The 13510-nt window shown below is 32.6% G+C and overlaps 3 protein-coding genes across 7 annotated transcripts; 2 read left to right on the top strand and 1 right to left on the bottom strand.

The window, feature by feature from the left end:
• The first annotated feature begins 2188 nt into the window (after window positions 1-2188).
• On the top strand, window positions 2189-3298 carry LOC111313662 (ethylene-responsive transcription factor 13-like). The gene has a single exon (XM_022914328.2). It carries the CDS (start codon window positions 2448-2450, stop codon window positions 3264-3266), a length of 819 nt encoding a protein of 272 aa, XP_022770063.2. The 5' UTR covers window positions 2189-2447; the 3' UTR covers window positions 3267-3298.
• Window positions 3299-7526: 4228 nt separating this feature from the next.
• On the top strand, window positions 7527-8519 carry LOC111313739 (ethylene-responsive transcription factor 2-like). Its single transcript, XM_022914457.2, has one exon. The coding sequence runs from the start codon at window positions 7660-7662 to the stop codon at window positions 8431-8433; it is 774 nt and encodes a 257-aa protein (XP_022770192.1). The 5' UTR covers window positions 7527-7659; the 3' UTR covers window positions 8434-8519.
• A 405-nt stretch (window positions 8520-8924) lies between these two features.
• On the bottom strand, window positions 8925-13452 carry LOC111313738 (COP9 signalosome complex subunit 7-like). Of its 5 annotated transcripts, XR_016332513.1 has the most exons (10): window positions 13033-13452; window positions 12372-12447; window positions 11944-12032; window positions 11508-11597; window positions 10801-10845; window positions 10634-10704; window positions 10139-10277; window positions 9775-9817; window positions 9572-9680; window positions 9297-9315 (listed from the first exon to the last, which is right to left on the bottom strand). XR_016332513.1 is itself a non-coding variant. In XM_022914455.2 (9 exons), the coding sequence occupies exons 1-8, from the start codon at window positions 13192-13194 to the stop codon at window positions 9606-9608; spliced, it is 747 nt and encodes a 248-aa protein (XP_022770190.1). In that variant the 5' UTR covers window positions 13195-13452; the 3' UTR covers window positions 8925-9315; window positions 9572-9605. The 5 variants fall into 5 exon arrangements, 4 of the variants coding, with proteins under 4 accessions (XP_022770190.1, XP_022770189.1, XP_089608573.1 ...); XM_022914455.2 differs by lacking the exon at window positions 9775-9817 and having other exon boundaries at window positions 8925-9315; XM_022914454.2 differs by lacking the exon at window positions 9775-9817 and having other exon boundaries at window positions 8925-9315; window positions 9572-9660.
• Between the last annotated feature and the right edge of the window lie 58 nt (window positions 13453-13510).

Raw genomic sequence — 13510 nt, 5'->3', positions numbered from 1 at the left:
TAATCGGCAAAATTACTATAACTATGTATAGTATATGTTAGATTGATAGAAAGTATAAAAATACTCACTTCTGGCAATTAACATATGAAATTACTAGCCAAGCCATTAATGGACCCTCTTTCACTGCTTCAGCATAGGCGAGCTAGACGCTATCCACTGTGGAAATAAACAAGACGCGGCTCTGGTTATTTTGGTTAAAGGAAGAGGAATCTGCATTTTCCACAAGTTGGAAGGGATGTCTTCTTTTGGTTATTTTATTGACACCTTATCTTCTTCTTCTAAATTTCATTTTATTTTTTTAAGATACAAAGGCTGTTCAAACACGTGCCTTAGTGATTGTGAAATTTATAATTAACATATGAATATCGAATTAATCTGAATAATTATGTTAATCTATTGATAAAATATTAAATTTGTAATTATAGAGTTAATTTTAATGTTTAAAATTTTAATGAAATTTTGATTTAATGGTAATGAAGAAATTTTAAAATTTTAAAATTTAAAATTCAAATCTCACTGTGTGTGAGTTTGAATTAATTTTATATTAAATTTATCCAATTATATTTTAATTTGTTAATTAATTATTTAATAATTTCTTATTCATGAATGTAATATTTTCTTATAATTGTAATTCTCTTATACTTATAATTTCATCCACTCCATTTTTTTTTTTTTTTATGAAAATGAGCCATCCTTACAATAGCATGCTGATGATAGACATGTTACGCATTGATATTGCAACTTTCTCTCACTAATTAATTAAATGAGAGTTGAGATGTCTTGTTAATTACGTTTGCCATCAAATTCTCGACTGGGTGAGAAAATTCTCACAAGTCATTAAGCAATAATCTTTAAAAAATCGATATATATTTTTTTCTTTCTTTCCACAAAAAGATAAAATTGGATTGTTACTATGAAGACTATTTTTTCTAATTCATTTTTATTTAAATATAGTACTTGTCAATACTTAATTAATTACAACTTTACAATTATATGCTAATTGGATTGTTTTATCATACTCCAAAAAATGGAATTTATAGTGGACAGATGCGTTTGAGTATGTACAAATTAATGTAAAGATTACTAATAGACACTTTTTTAAATATAATTTATAAAAAATTCATAATTAATATATTAAAATAATTTATTTTAAATTTAATAAAAATAATAAATTAAATATAAAAAAATTTAAAATAAATGTTTAATTACCAAGTGTTTACGAGGACTCAATAATTTATTTACATTGCTTGATTTTGAATATTGCTTGATAGTAAATATGATTAGATAATAAAAACAAAACAGCATGATTTCCACGTGCCATGTTACATAAAAATAAAATTAATTATAAAATTCTCATGTGCACCAAATAAAACAATTGTGAATTTCAAGTCTTTAAATTAAATATATTATAATATAATAATTGACCCCACGTCTTAGAAAACGTTGCCTTAATTTTTAAATTAACACGGTAGCTTCTGATGCCCTTACATTTCCGAAGCAGAATTTCTTTGTCTTTCCAAATGGAAGATCATCTGAAAGTTAACATTTCTTGATTATCTAAATATGTTAAAACAATTAGTAAATTACGGAGCAAAATTGGATGAAAGATCATATAGAATCAACTTTTTAGAATGTGGAAAATCTTGCATTCATATGTTTGGAATGGAAAATTTTGCAAGATATATCATCTCAATTCCTTTGTTTTTTTTTTTTTTTTTGACGAATGATCAAAAAGTCTTTAAGATTGAATATATATAAAAACTTAAAACTACTAATGTACATAATTCGTGTTTAGAGAGAAGTTCTTCAATCGTTATCGAATCATAGGCACCAAAATGTAAATCCCGATCAATGTGTCATATGATTTCGACATCTTAATAAGTCTTTACCTTCACACTTTTTTATCATGTTCTGATTGGAAAAAATGGAACAACAATCCTTGATTTTCTATATTATATATGGCAATAAAACCTACTTTGTTAGTTAAGCGTGTTAAACGACATTCGACGTCCGTCTTTTAACACTGTTAAGCTTCAAACGTTATCTGGACTATGGTCCAATCTAGTGATCTTAACTCACGAATTCATGGTAGAATAAATTAAAATAATCCAAAATCAACATCTTTTTTAAAATATATAAAAGAAACAAACGTGGATGGAGCATTATGCTTATTATATTATGGTTTTAGTAAGAGAAATTCAACATGTGATTAAAATTTAAAACCTACCCTAATGCCCCATGGCGCAGGAACATTCATAGAAATGTCTTAAAAGACTAAAAATCAGGGTTTAGTTAGTTTTTCGTCACTGTTTCCTCCTATATAAACAACAATACCCTTCATCAAATCTTCACTCTCACACTCTAAAAATCACCGACAGTTTCCATTTTCAAACAACAAAAGCCAAAAGAAAGCTTCATTGCTTTGCTAATCAAAAAGAAAAAGAAAAATGAAAGTACTGGAGATTTTCTCAGAATCAGAGTTCAACATCCTTCAATCTTTTCAACGCTATCCCCTTGATGATTTTGACGATTCTCCACCAACAGCAATTTACACCAGCAATAATATTGTTCTTGAACCTTCCTATAACCAGAGTTCAAGTTTTAGTAGTACTTTTTTGAATGAAAGTTGGGGTGATTTGCCCTTAAAGATTGATGATTCCGAGGATATGCTGGTTTACAGTGCTTTGCGTGATGCGGCAAACTCTGGGTGGAGTCCTTCGAACGAGGCTGATTTAACAAGGGTAGCAGAGGCGGTTGAAGAAGGGTCCTACAGGGAAGAGAAAGAAGAGTTTAAGTTGGAACGTCAAACCAACGCGCTGCCTCCGAGGGGGATGAATTATAAAGGAGTAAGAAGAAGGCCATGGGGAAAGTACGCAGCGGAGATAAGGGACCCTAAGAGGAGCGGTGCGAGGAAGTGGCTCGGCACTTACGAGACGCCGGAGGATGCTGCATTGGCTTACGATAGAGCCGCTTTCAAAATGCGGGGGGCTAAGGCTAAGCTGAATTTTCCTCACTTGATTGGCTCCAACACTTGGGAGCCAATTAGAGTAGGCACAAGGCGTCGCTCACCAGAACATTCAGCTTCGACAACATCGTCCTTACTGAGCAATTTCTCACCAAAGCCGAAGAGGAGGAAGAATGCTGCAAGTAACTCTGAGTCTACATCCAAGCTGCCGGCTGGAAATGCAAGTTTAGCTGCGGAGGTGATTCAAATGAGTCCTTGGACACTTGGAGACCATTGGTCCAAGCAATTTTCTTTGGATTGAAATAAGATTACTGAGGAATATATGTACAAACAAAAACTGATTTTTTTTTTTGGTGACAAAAAGACTGGCTCTAATTTGGTTCTGTGTATTAAGGCCTGATTCCATATTTACTTCTTTTCTTCGGGAAGAGAAAAATCAAGAAGTGAAAACATTTGTATGATTTAAGGCCGTTGATTGATTGTTTTAATTTGTTCTAATAAACAATTTGGCTTTAGTTTATATATCCTGCCGATGAGCAAATTGTTGGCTTATAAATTTCGATAATATATGAATTCATACATAAATTAGCATGCATGTTGACACCAGAATATTGTAATTAACTTCTAATTATCCCACGTTCAAGAAAATCAATATTAATTTGAAAAACCTAAGATTTAGTCCAAATAATTAATCGATTGAGGTGAATTCTTGCAAGATTAGAGTTTGATTCCAACACTTGCAATTTTCTTTCTCGTATATATCCTCTCGATTTTGGCTTCCATCATAGAAAAAAGATATTAATTTGTAATATTCTAATGCAAATATAATTTAATAAGAGAGAACATTTTTTTTTTTGTATTATCAACACTATTTTATATGTTTTTTTTCAATTCATCGTTGAATATATATATATATATATATATATATATATATATATTCATTGATTTCTTGTACTTGGTATCTTATCTGTATAACCATTTATGAAGGCATGAAAATATAATCTAATTTCAACTTCACCAATACGGCATATTAGCTCAAAAATAACAAGATAAAGGCTCTTGTACCAATATGTGGTTTACTTAGTTGATTTTTTGGGTGTCACTCTTCTACATAATTCAATATTTACAAGGATTTGTTTGGCTTTGTTTGTTATTTGTTTTGAAGCACAAGAACTTGTATAATGATTAAATTTTACGATTTTACGATTTTACAATGTCAATGTCTTCTCTTTTAGGCCATCCAACATTTATTTTCTCAAGTCAGAGATTTGGTCAAAGAATAGTTTGGTAAAAACTATGAACTCCATTTGAAAATGGTGTTGTTAGGTTTGACCTTATATTCGATTTCTCACCCTGAAAATTCAAAAAAGCGGTGAAGAATAACTCAGGATTTGCTTTAACCCATGTTATGTGTTATATGTAGTATTAACTCACCCTATATCTTAAATCTTAAATCCTAAATCATTAATTAATTGTTTTACATGTTGACCTCATATTTCTCTTTTCTACAATGAGATGGAAATAAAAGTTTCTGCGTTGAAGCCCATAATGGTAGAAATTTTCTTTGTCGTTTAACATGCCATAGTTTAAATTTTTTTTTTTCATGAAAAGCAGATTTTTTTTTCTTTTTTTTAGTAGGTATGCATGTGCTTTAGATGTAGATATTGAGAAATCAAAATTTCAGCTTATCAAAACAAGCTGATTTTTAAAAAATAACACCAAAAAGTGGAATCAACTTTATATAACAATCTCATCAATTGGTCAAGAGGAAAGTATTTTTAATAGAAAAGGAATAAAGCTATTCTTTTAAAAATAAACAAAACATTGCGTCAAACAACTAATTGGACTGCTATTCAAAATAGTTTATTTAGTGATTAAAAATTACTAAGGGTCAATTTGAATAAATAATAAAATTAATTTTGATAAAATTAAAAATAATAGTAGAGATGAGATTAATTATCGTATCAATGTAATTAAAATTAGTGGTGAAAAATATGCATTTTGATATAAATGTAGCGATAGTGGTAAGTTGAATTATGATGAAAAATAAAATAAAAAAATTAGATTAAAATTTATATGTAATAAAATTTTTAAATTACTAACATTTAAGAAATTTAAAAATTATTAAATTATTTTTATGATAAATAATAATTTTGTTTATTAAAAAATAATTAAAAATGAATAAAAAATAATAGTTTGTTATATAGTAATAAATTTTATTTTTATTAATTTATTATATAATAATATATTTTTATTATATTACATAATTTTTAAATAAAAATTCAAAATAAAAAAAATTAAATCGAAAGAATATTTTTGTATTTATAGTAAAAAGTAAAGGACAAAAAAGTAAAAATAAAAAATTGAACTCCAGTCCATCAGGGATGGCATCGGGTCGGGTTCGAGGCGGGTTTTGCTCGTCTCGAACCCGACCCGATTTTATGCTCATCAAATCCGATCCCGAATTATTTTAATACCCGAACTCGATCCAACCTGACAATATGTAAATCGTACCTGACCCGATCCGACCCGAATTAATAAAATATTATTTTTTAAAATATAAAATATTATATTTTAAATATAAATATTTAAAAATATCATTATATAAATATATATAATTAATTAATTAAAAAATAATTTTTTAATAATATCGGATCGAGTAGGATCGGGTTTTAGGCATACCCGAATCCGATCCGACCCCGACTATTACCTAAATTTACTCGACCCGACCCCGACCCGAAACTCGAAATTCAAAAAAAAAAAAACCCGACCCTATAAGATCGGGTCGGACCGAAACCCGTCGGGAACGGGCTTGATTGCCGTCCCTAAGTCCACCGCCAGACCAAAATCCTATCGGTGGGTAAACGAAGTTTAAATCTCCGAACGTGCTGCTTTAGTGACATCCAAATGAATGTCCCAGTGTTATTCATTTTCATTTAAGGGCAAAATGTCAAATCACTAAAAATACGGCCAGATTCAAATTGGCCCTAAGTAAGATAACAAATATGCATGTGTACTATAGATGGCCTAAGGTTCGCTGTGTCCACGTGTTGTATTGCTTTTTTTATATAATTTTGGACGTTGCATTAATTAATTGAGTATTAATCCATTGATTATACTATATAAAGACAGAATTGAAGACAGAATAAAAGGAGTTAATTAATTAATTAATTACTTATGATGATCTTAAAATATATGAAGCAATTATAATTAAATAAATAATTTCACGGGTTATTTCAAGTTCTTAAACAATATATCAAAATTTAATTCAATTAATTTATATAATTATTTTTAAAAAATATTATTTAATAAATCTAAATTTTAATTTTAATATTTGTAATTTTTTTATTTCTAAATTACATTTTTTATATAAAAAATAAAATAAAATTTAACATGTGTTTATTTATTATTTTAATAATCTACACAACAAAATTAATTATTATATAAATTTATTAAAATCATAGGCATTTGAGTTTGCGCAGCCTAGTTATGACAGATTCAATGTCCTTTACCACTATACATTACATATTATAATACATAATTCAATACTTAAGCGTGTTTCGGTAAGGTCAAATTTATTCCCTTTTAGCCTTTGGTCTCTTCAACCCATGTCTTGTATTCCTCGGTCAAAATTAATCTAACAGCTCGTTTGGTTTGAAGGAATAGCTTTTCTATTCCGTGTGTTTTCTCGAGGGACCACGTTTCCATTGTTTGGCTCAAAATAAGGGAATAAAAAAGATATTTTGCGGTCTAAGGACTCTATGTGAAAGAGGAATTAGCTTTCTTTTGTAGATGTAGGTTTTGCAATTCCTTTGCTTCATGGAATTAGTTTTGTTTCTTTCTATTCAAGAATTTGAATTTATTCTTTTCATATTTTTGAATTAAATAAATATACTAACACTAATTATTCCTTAATTTAATGAACCAAATTTAATAATATATATTTTATTTTTTACTTTCATAAAATATCTATTTTATTCTCCTTCTATTTTATTCCTCAAATTAAACGAGGAGTAAGGTTTTATATCAATTATTTGACTGATTTTATTAGGACCCAAATACAAGATTATTAAAAAATTAATCAAGGTAGAAGCGTAAAATATTTCCAATCTCCTGCAAATAAAACTTAATTAAAATTAACATCCTCTTTGTTCAATCACTTTAAAGGCTGGTTTTGCTTTGCCAAATAAAAAAGGTAGAGTATAATACATTTCCAGCCTCCCAAGCATTATCTAGGCCCAGGGAGAAGCTGTCTGCGTTTAATGAGCACTATTGAAAGCAAAGTGCTTAGGAGACACTTGATTAATTGTTGAGTATGCAATAACGAGCCTCTGTCGCCATTATTCTACGAATAAAACTATGCAAAGGGATAATGATTAAATTAAATAATAAAGAATGAATATTGAAGAAGCACTTCAAAAACGTGACGAAAAAAAATTATATATATATTGTCAAATCTCAATCCTGAGAAACTTCCTTGAATTGCCCTATAAGAAGAAAGTAAGAAAATGAGAAATAATTTAATATATACCAAAGTCTCAATATATATAATCAAACAGTAATTCAACGAAGCCATTCATTTCAAATCCACACCTCTCGCTGTCTCAGAACGTCCAACTCCTTTTACTAGCCAGCTACAAAGCTTGATTCCATTTTTGGGTTCATCTCGGACGACAACCACAACAACAACAACTATGTACGGTGAAAGTAGTTCAGATCAATTTGATCTCAGCCTCTTGGAGTCGATTAGTCACTATCTTTTAGAAGATGATTTTGAAACCCAATATCCAGCTACGTTTCCAGAACAAATTGTGGAAAATGTAGCAAACAAGGAACTTCCATTTGGCCTGATGGGTTGTTGGAAAACTGATGTTATTAGTGTTGATCAATGGATAACCTTCGATCAGTTGTTTGATGCAGCGGAGACAGCCTCTGTTACTGTCTCATTTCCCAGCAGCTGCGAAGTGACTCCTAAGGTGGCAACTACGGCTGCGCCTGCCCCTAAACCCCACGCGGCACCGCCGAAGAAGGTGCATTATATGGGTGTAAGGAGAAGGCCGTGGGGGACATACTCGGCGGAGATAAGGAATCCCAAAAACAACGGTAGGAGGATCTGGCTTGGTACTTACGAGAGGCCCGAGGATGCGGCGCTGGCTTATGACAGAGCGGCTTTCAAAATGCGTGGCGCAAAAGCCAAGCTGAATTTTCCACACCTCATTGGCTCGGATCAGGTGGAGCCAGTGAGAGTGACCAATCACAAGCGGCGGTCTTCAGAGCCTTCTTCGTCTTGGTCATCGGCTCAGTGGCCTTCCTCTTCATCATCCATGTCATCGTATGACGGAACCCCCATGTCGAAACTGAGGATGAGTGAGAATAACTCGGCGGTTAAATCTGAGTTGAGAAGTGAGTTTGAACTAGACATGCATCAGTTGATGCCAACTGATTTTTGGCAGACCGTTATCAGTTAATGGAAGTGTAAATAATCTTTTATGTTTTTTTTTTTTTTTAATTTCCATTTTTTTCCATGATTTTCAACCCCAGATCCACATGGGGTAAAGATAAAAATTAAAAAAAGGAAGAATGGTGATTTTGTCAAAATTCGAGAATACATTGACATCACAGGATTAACTACATGTAAAAAGACGATAACATTCGACTTCCACTTGTTTAATTACATTTCCATAAAAGGGAAACGATTAATATTTTTTAAAAAAAGACGTATTCACCAAACCCGACTTGGATTTGGTTCATTTCACAGCTAGATGCAACGCCACCTAATTTATCAAACTCAACGCCACATAATGTAGCCTTGGCTGAATGGGCTTTTATTTTTCATGGAAGAATTGATGAATGTAGCAGTAGAAACAAGTTAAATAACTGTGGAACAAGCACTGTTACATTGACACGTATGCCGGATAAAGAATGTACCGGAAACAAAATAGCTCAGGCTTATCCACCATAATGGAACCACAGAAAGCATGCAATAACATTGATAAATTATAAGCAAGATTCAAAGAGAGATGGATTCTTCACGATGCAGCATGAAGTATACCATCAAAAGTACAATAACTTGAATTGTAAATCTTGGGTATCTAACTGCTTAAAAGTTTTTAGCCGCAGCACCAGATCTGGTCCCGTTTTTCCCAACTCCATAGGTTCATGAAGACAAGCTGACAATTCTCAAATTCTGAAGCAACAATGAGAAATTCAGTACCAAAGCAGCAGTATCACTGTCCCAAAAGCAGAATCATCTGTTGCTGGAATGTTGTGAACAAAAATCTGGCGCTGGTCACCTGCACAACCATCCAATCGGTTGCATGCTCAATCTTCAGGATATTGGATGCCGTCTCCTGTATTTGTCCACACCATTAGTCATCAGTAAAATGCAGTCAGTTCAAACAATACACTCTGATCCAATGTTCTCTCAATCCAATTGATATGCATAACTTTAGAAGTCATAATAACCTAATATATACTCAATTGAAGATAGTATACAATAGGTATCAAAATCAAGCTGTGGATGAAATGACATCATGAAAACCATTATACCTCTTCAGTAAAAATCATATATAGAGCAAAAGTCAATATAGTAGAAAAAGAAGTCACCTCTTGGGTCGGCTTCGGTCTTCCTCATAATCCATCACTCCACCAGGTTCAGAGTAGATCTCCTCGAGCCCTCGGAAGTCAACGTCGGCCTGCTCACAGTGTGTAACTTCTGCCACAATGTAAGTAAACCACATCGACCAACATATCTCTATATTGAATGAGTGAAGTCATGGCATGCTAATTCTAGATCCAGTTAAACTCACTCATTTGCATCTAGGAAGTTGCAGCTTTATGCTCCAAACTTTTCTGTATATGCATTTGTACAAGAATTAAAGGACTCTCTGTCTCACCATCTCCCCCCCCCCCCCCAACCCAAAAAAGAAAAAAAAATTTCAATATTTAATGCAAAACATTTATGTCTACCACTAGCATAGATGTGGAAAATCAAATTACATTAGGTTTCTTCAATGCTTTATAGGATTAGTTTAATAACTAAAAATGCACAAGAAAACAAAACTACTGAAAACACTTGCGGCTGCATTTTACTTCTCAAGCTTTTTAATGGTGCAATACTGAATTACAGCAAAAGGACAATCAATTTTAATGGGAAAACTGGATTCAACTGACCTTGAGGGAGAGGGACTTCTTTACTTCTACTGCCCTATCTTCAACCTCCTTTTGATGTTTCTTGTCCAACTCACTCATAGTATCAGCCCATTTAATCTTCTCTTGAATTGAGAAAAGTAAGTTGTCTGATGTAGCCAACCTAGGTTCAAAAAGCCAAAAAGCAGTTGAAATAAAACAATTTAACTCTAATAACCTTTCTTCAACCTACGCCCATGACAGATCTTATATATATATATATATATATATATATATATATAGAGAGAGAGAGAGAGAGAGAGAGAGATAGAGATAGATAGATAGATAGATAGATAGATAGATAGTTAGATAGAAGCTGATATTGATCAAATTTAACTTTGCACTTCTATCAAGCCTACTTGAGCTAGCTAGCTCTAATGAACAAAGCCAACAGCTAATGTGACATCAGATAGTAGCAACTATAACTGCAGCATGAATAGAGGACTTAATCATATGCTCTATTAGAACTAGAGATATTACCAGTTTGATAATGTTTGTATCATACTCCCTAGTTGTCCCGGCCTCAAATCCCTTCCACCAGCAAATTGGACCTTCCACAACAAATGTTAGAAACTTTAATAAGCCAAGAAAAGAAAAAAAGAATTGACAAGCAAAAAACTTGAAAGGTAAAGACAGCAAACTCATACCTCAAAGCATCTTCTCAGCTGATCCAGCTTTCCTCTAACTATACCCTAACAAAAAGGTTGAAAAAGAAAGAACAATCGACACACTTTCAGTTTAACTGTGGTACAACCTGCTTCCTTTAAAAGTTAACCAACCCCTCCCTTTTGGAAACAAAACAGCCCATGATGAAGGCAGGTGTTTAGGACACAAAAAACAGATTAAAAAGAAGGGGAGGAAAATTAGAATTTGCAACAAGCACTTATCACATACACAAGCAACATAATTAGTTCTGCTTTATTTCTTTTTTTGGACAAATGGTTGCTACAACTACACTATAGGAGAATATTCCTCCTCTCCCCCTCTTTCCCAATCCCCGGTGACTCTGTTCTTGGGTGCAACTACCAAAGGACAGTTCAGATAGTTGTAGATACATGTTTGAAAAGCAAGATATATGAAGTGTCATATAATATCAAGGATGCTTCTTTGGCATGCCATGTGTTGAATGCAGATCCACCTTAAAACTTAACTTCTCAAAAATAGGTGCAATGAACAAATACCAGGATCATTCACATGCCATGTTTTGAATGAACATCATCCTTTATAAAAAAAAAAAATCAAAACAACACATCCCCAGGGCCTTTCAAGGATGTTCTAGTAGCTACAGCATGTTGCTATGGAGTAAATCTTTGCATTAAAAAGGAATAGAAAGTCATGCTAGGAGACCACCTACCACATACATGCAATCATTGATAAGAAAATCTTCAAGTTCACGGACATTTGTGACATCTAACTCGAGCATTAGTTGATCATATAGTAGTACCTGGAGAAAATATTTTAAAACTATTATTTAATAAAGATAAATGAACTGGATGCAAACCAACATGAAAAACCTATAGAATAATTATCATACAAAGATTCCCCACAAACTATACAAATATCCCTTTTTCGTTAGAATGCAAAATAAAAGAATTCGCAAAAAGGTTAAATTTTTTAAGAGATTCTAAAGAATTCATTCCATTGTGTTATGAAGCAACTTATCTAAATGACAGATATCTAAAAGCAGCATGTTTGATGACTATCAAAATGATCTATAACCACTAGAATGGAACTATACCAGAAAATAGCATATGTAGATTTGCAAATACTTCATAACTCAGAAAGAATACCTTGTTTGTCTCAGCAAGTGTAAGGACAGTAAGTTGCTTTAGCTTGAGGACTTGATCTGGGACCAGTTGAGGAAGATTACCACTATTACCTAATTAAATAGTTTAAACAGCCAAAGTCAATCGCATTATGATGTGCAGAAGAAAATCAGAAGATGAATAAGAAATATATCAAGTAGTTGAATTAAGTAAAGGGCATTTTGCTGCCTACTGTGCCTGGAACAATAAACATTGCAGACAAAACACTTTCAAAAGGAAGATTAGAAGTGAGGAAGAGAGAAAATATGGAAAATATAGTAGCAACACATATTTACTACCAACAATCTTCAAATTTTCTCAAATAGAAAATTTATGGTGCAGGAAGGAAACAAGTGCATTGAACATATCACAAACTTCTAGCCAAACAATAAAACACAGGTTTTCCAGCTTACTCTTGTACTCGCTCCATGTGCCATGTGCAAACAACCGAAGCAGTTCTAGGTACACTGAGTTTTCAGTTCCTTCAAGCTGCAAAGGTACATTAATTTCACATAAATTACAAGTAAACTAATGCCTCAAACCCCCCCAAAAAAAAACTTATCAAGAAAACTAAAACACCATAGCATAGATAAAAACAACAACCTAATAGCACACTAACTATATAATTGCGAAATCCCCATCAAGCTGGTGGGTTTAAGCCAAATTTGAACTTCTTTGACCAATGATCAACCCAACAACGAAAAGCACAGGAAACTGATGAATCAATTTGCCAGATAATTTTTTTTTAAATCAAACAAAAAAATCCCACAAGAGTCAAACCTAATTTCATTGACGGCATTCCTCTGGGACGATTCATACAGATAAAATAAGCTATGTATTTTAGAGGATAATGTACAAATATGTCAATTTCTATATCCAAACACGTTAATCAAAATTTTTTATTTCCCTATATTTCACCAATTTTCTCATTAACCAAACAGGGTGCTGCTATGCCCAGAACCTTGAATAATCAACAAACTATGTACAGCAAAAAAATAATAATAATTGGTTACGGCTTTGATTCGTTAGATTGAAGAAAGAAGGGTAATTTTTCAAAATGGAACAGGTTCGGACCTTGGCGACACTGGGCACGGCAAGAATCTCGGAGAAGGCGAAGAGGGAAGGATGCGACGTCGCTTCAACGATTACGGAGCCAAGAGCCGAGCCCTTCTGACCCGACGCTAGCTTGACGAAGTGATCGATCAAATCCGCTTGTTTTCGCTCGATATCCATCATAAAAAATCGACCCCCACCCAAAGCACACCCAGGGAAAAAAAACTTTAACAAAAAAATTGAAGAATGTTCTTGAAAAAAATTTACAGAGAGTTCAGAGAAGAGGATTTTTTTTAAAATTAGGGCTTGGCGCTGGAGACGGTTGATTAAGCGACGGTATAGACATAAAACACTGAGAATTGTGGAATTTGTGCGATTTGATAGTTCCGTGAGAGTGAGAGAATTTGGTTTTGGGAAATAAAGATGTCCCGCTATAATTTCCTTCTTGTTTTTGCTCTCTTCGGGGAGGGTTTATATGGTTTGCCAAATTATAAATTAA

Source organism: Durio zibethinus, chromosome 23 (assembly GCF_047325235.1).
Source record: "Durio zibethinus cultivar Kanyao isolate XHJ-2024 chromosome 23, ASM4732523v1, whole genome shotgun sequence".
Lineage (NCBI taxonomy): Eukaryota > Viridiplantae > Streptophyta > Magnoliopsida > Malvales > Malvaceae > Durio > Durio zibethinus.
The sequence above is the reverse complement of the archived record's forward strand: the minus strand, read 5'-3'. Positions and strand labels throughout refer to the sequence as shown.

Bases quoted from the DNA above. Each gene is read 5' to 3' on its own strand.
- LOC111313738 (XM_022914454.2), bottom strand. From the start codon at position 13,194: ATGATGGATATCGAGCGAAAACAAGCGGATTTGATCGATCACTTCGTC. The intron at 11,598-11,943 runs GTATTCTTTCTG...TATTTTCTCCAG, and splicing joins CACTTGCTGAGACAAACAAG to GTACTACTATATGATCAACT. The intron at 10,278-10,633 runs GTAATATCTCTA...TTTTGAACCTAG, and splicing joins ATACAAACATTATCAAACTG to GTTGGCTACATCAGACAACT.
- LOC111313662 (XM_022914328.2), top strand. From the start codon at position 2,448: ATGAAAGTACTGGAGATTTTCTCAGAATCAGAGTTCAACATCCTTCAA.
- LOC111313739 (XM_022914457.2), top strand. From the start codon at position 7,660: ATGTACGGTGAAAGTAGTTCAGATCAATTTGATCTCAGCCTCTTGGAG.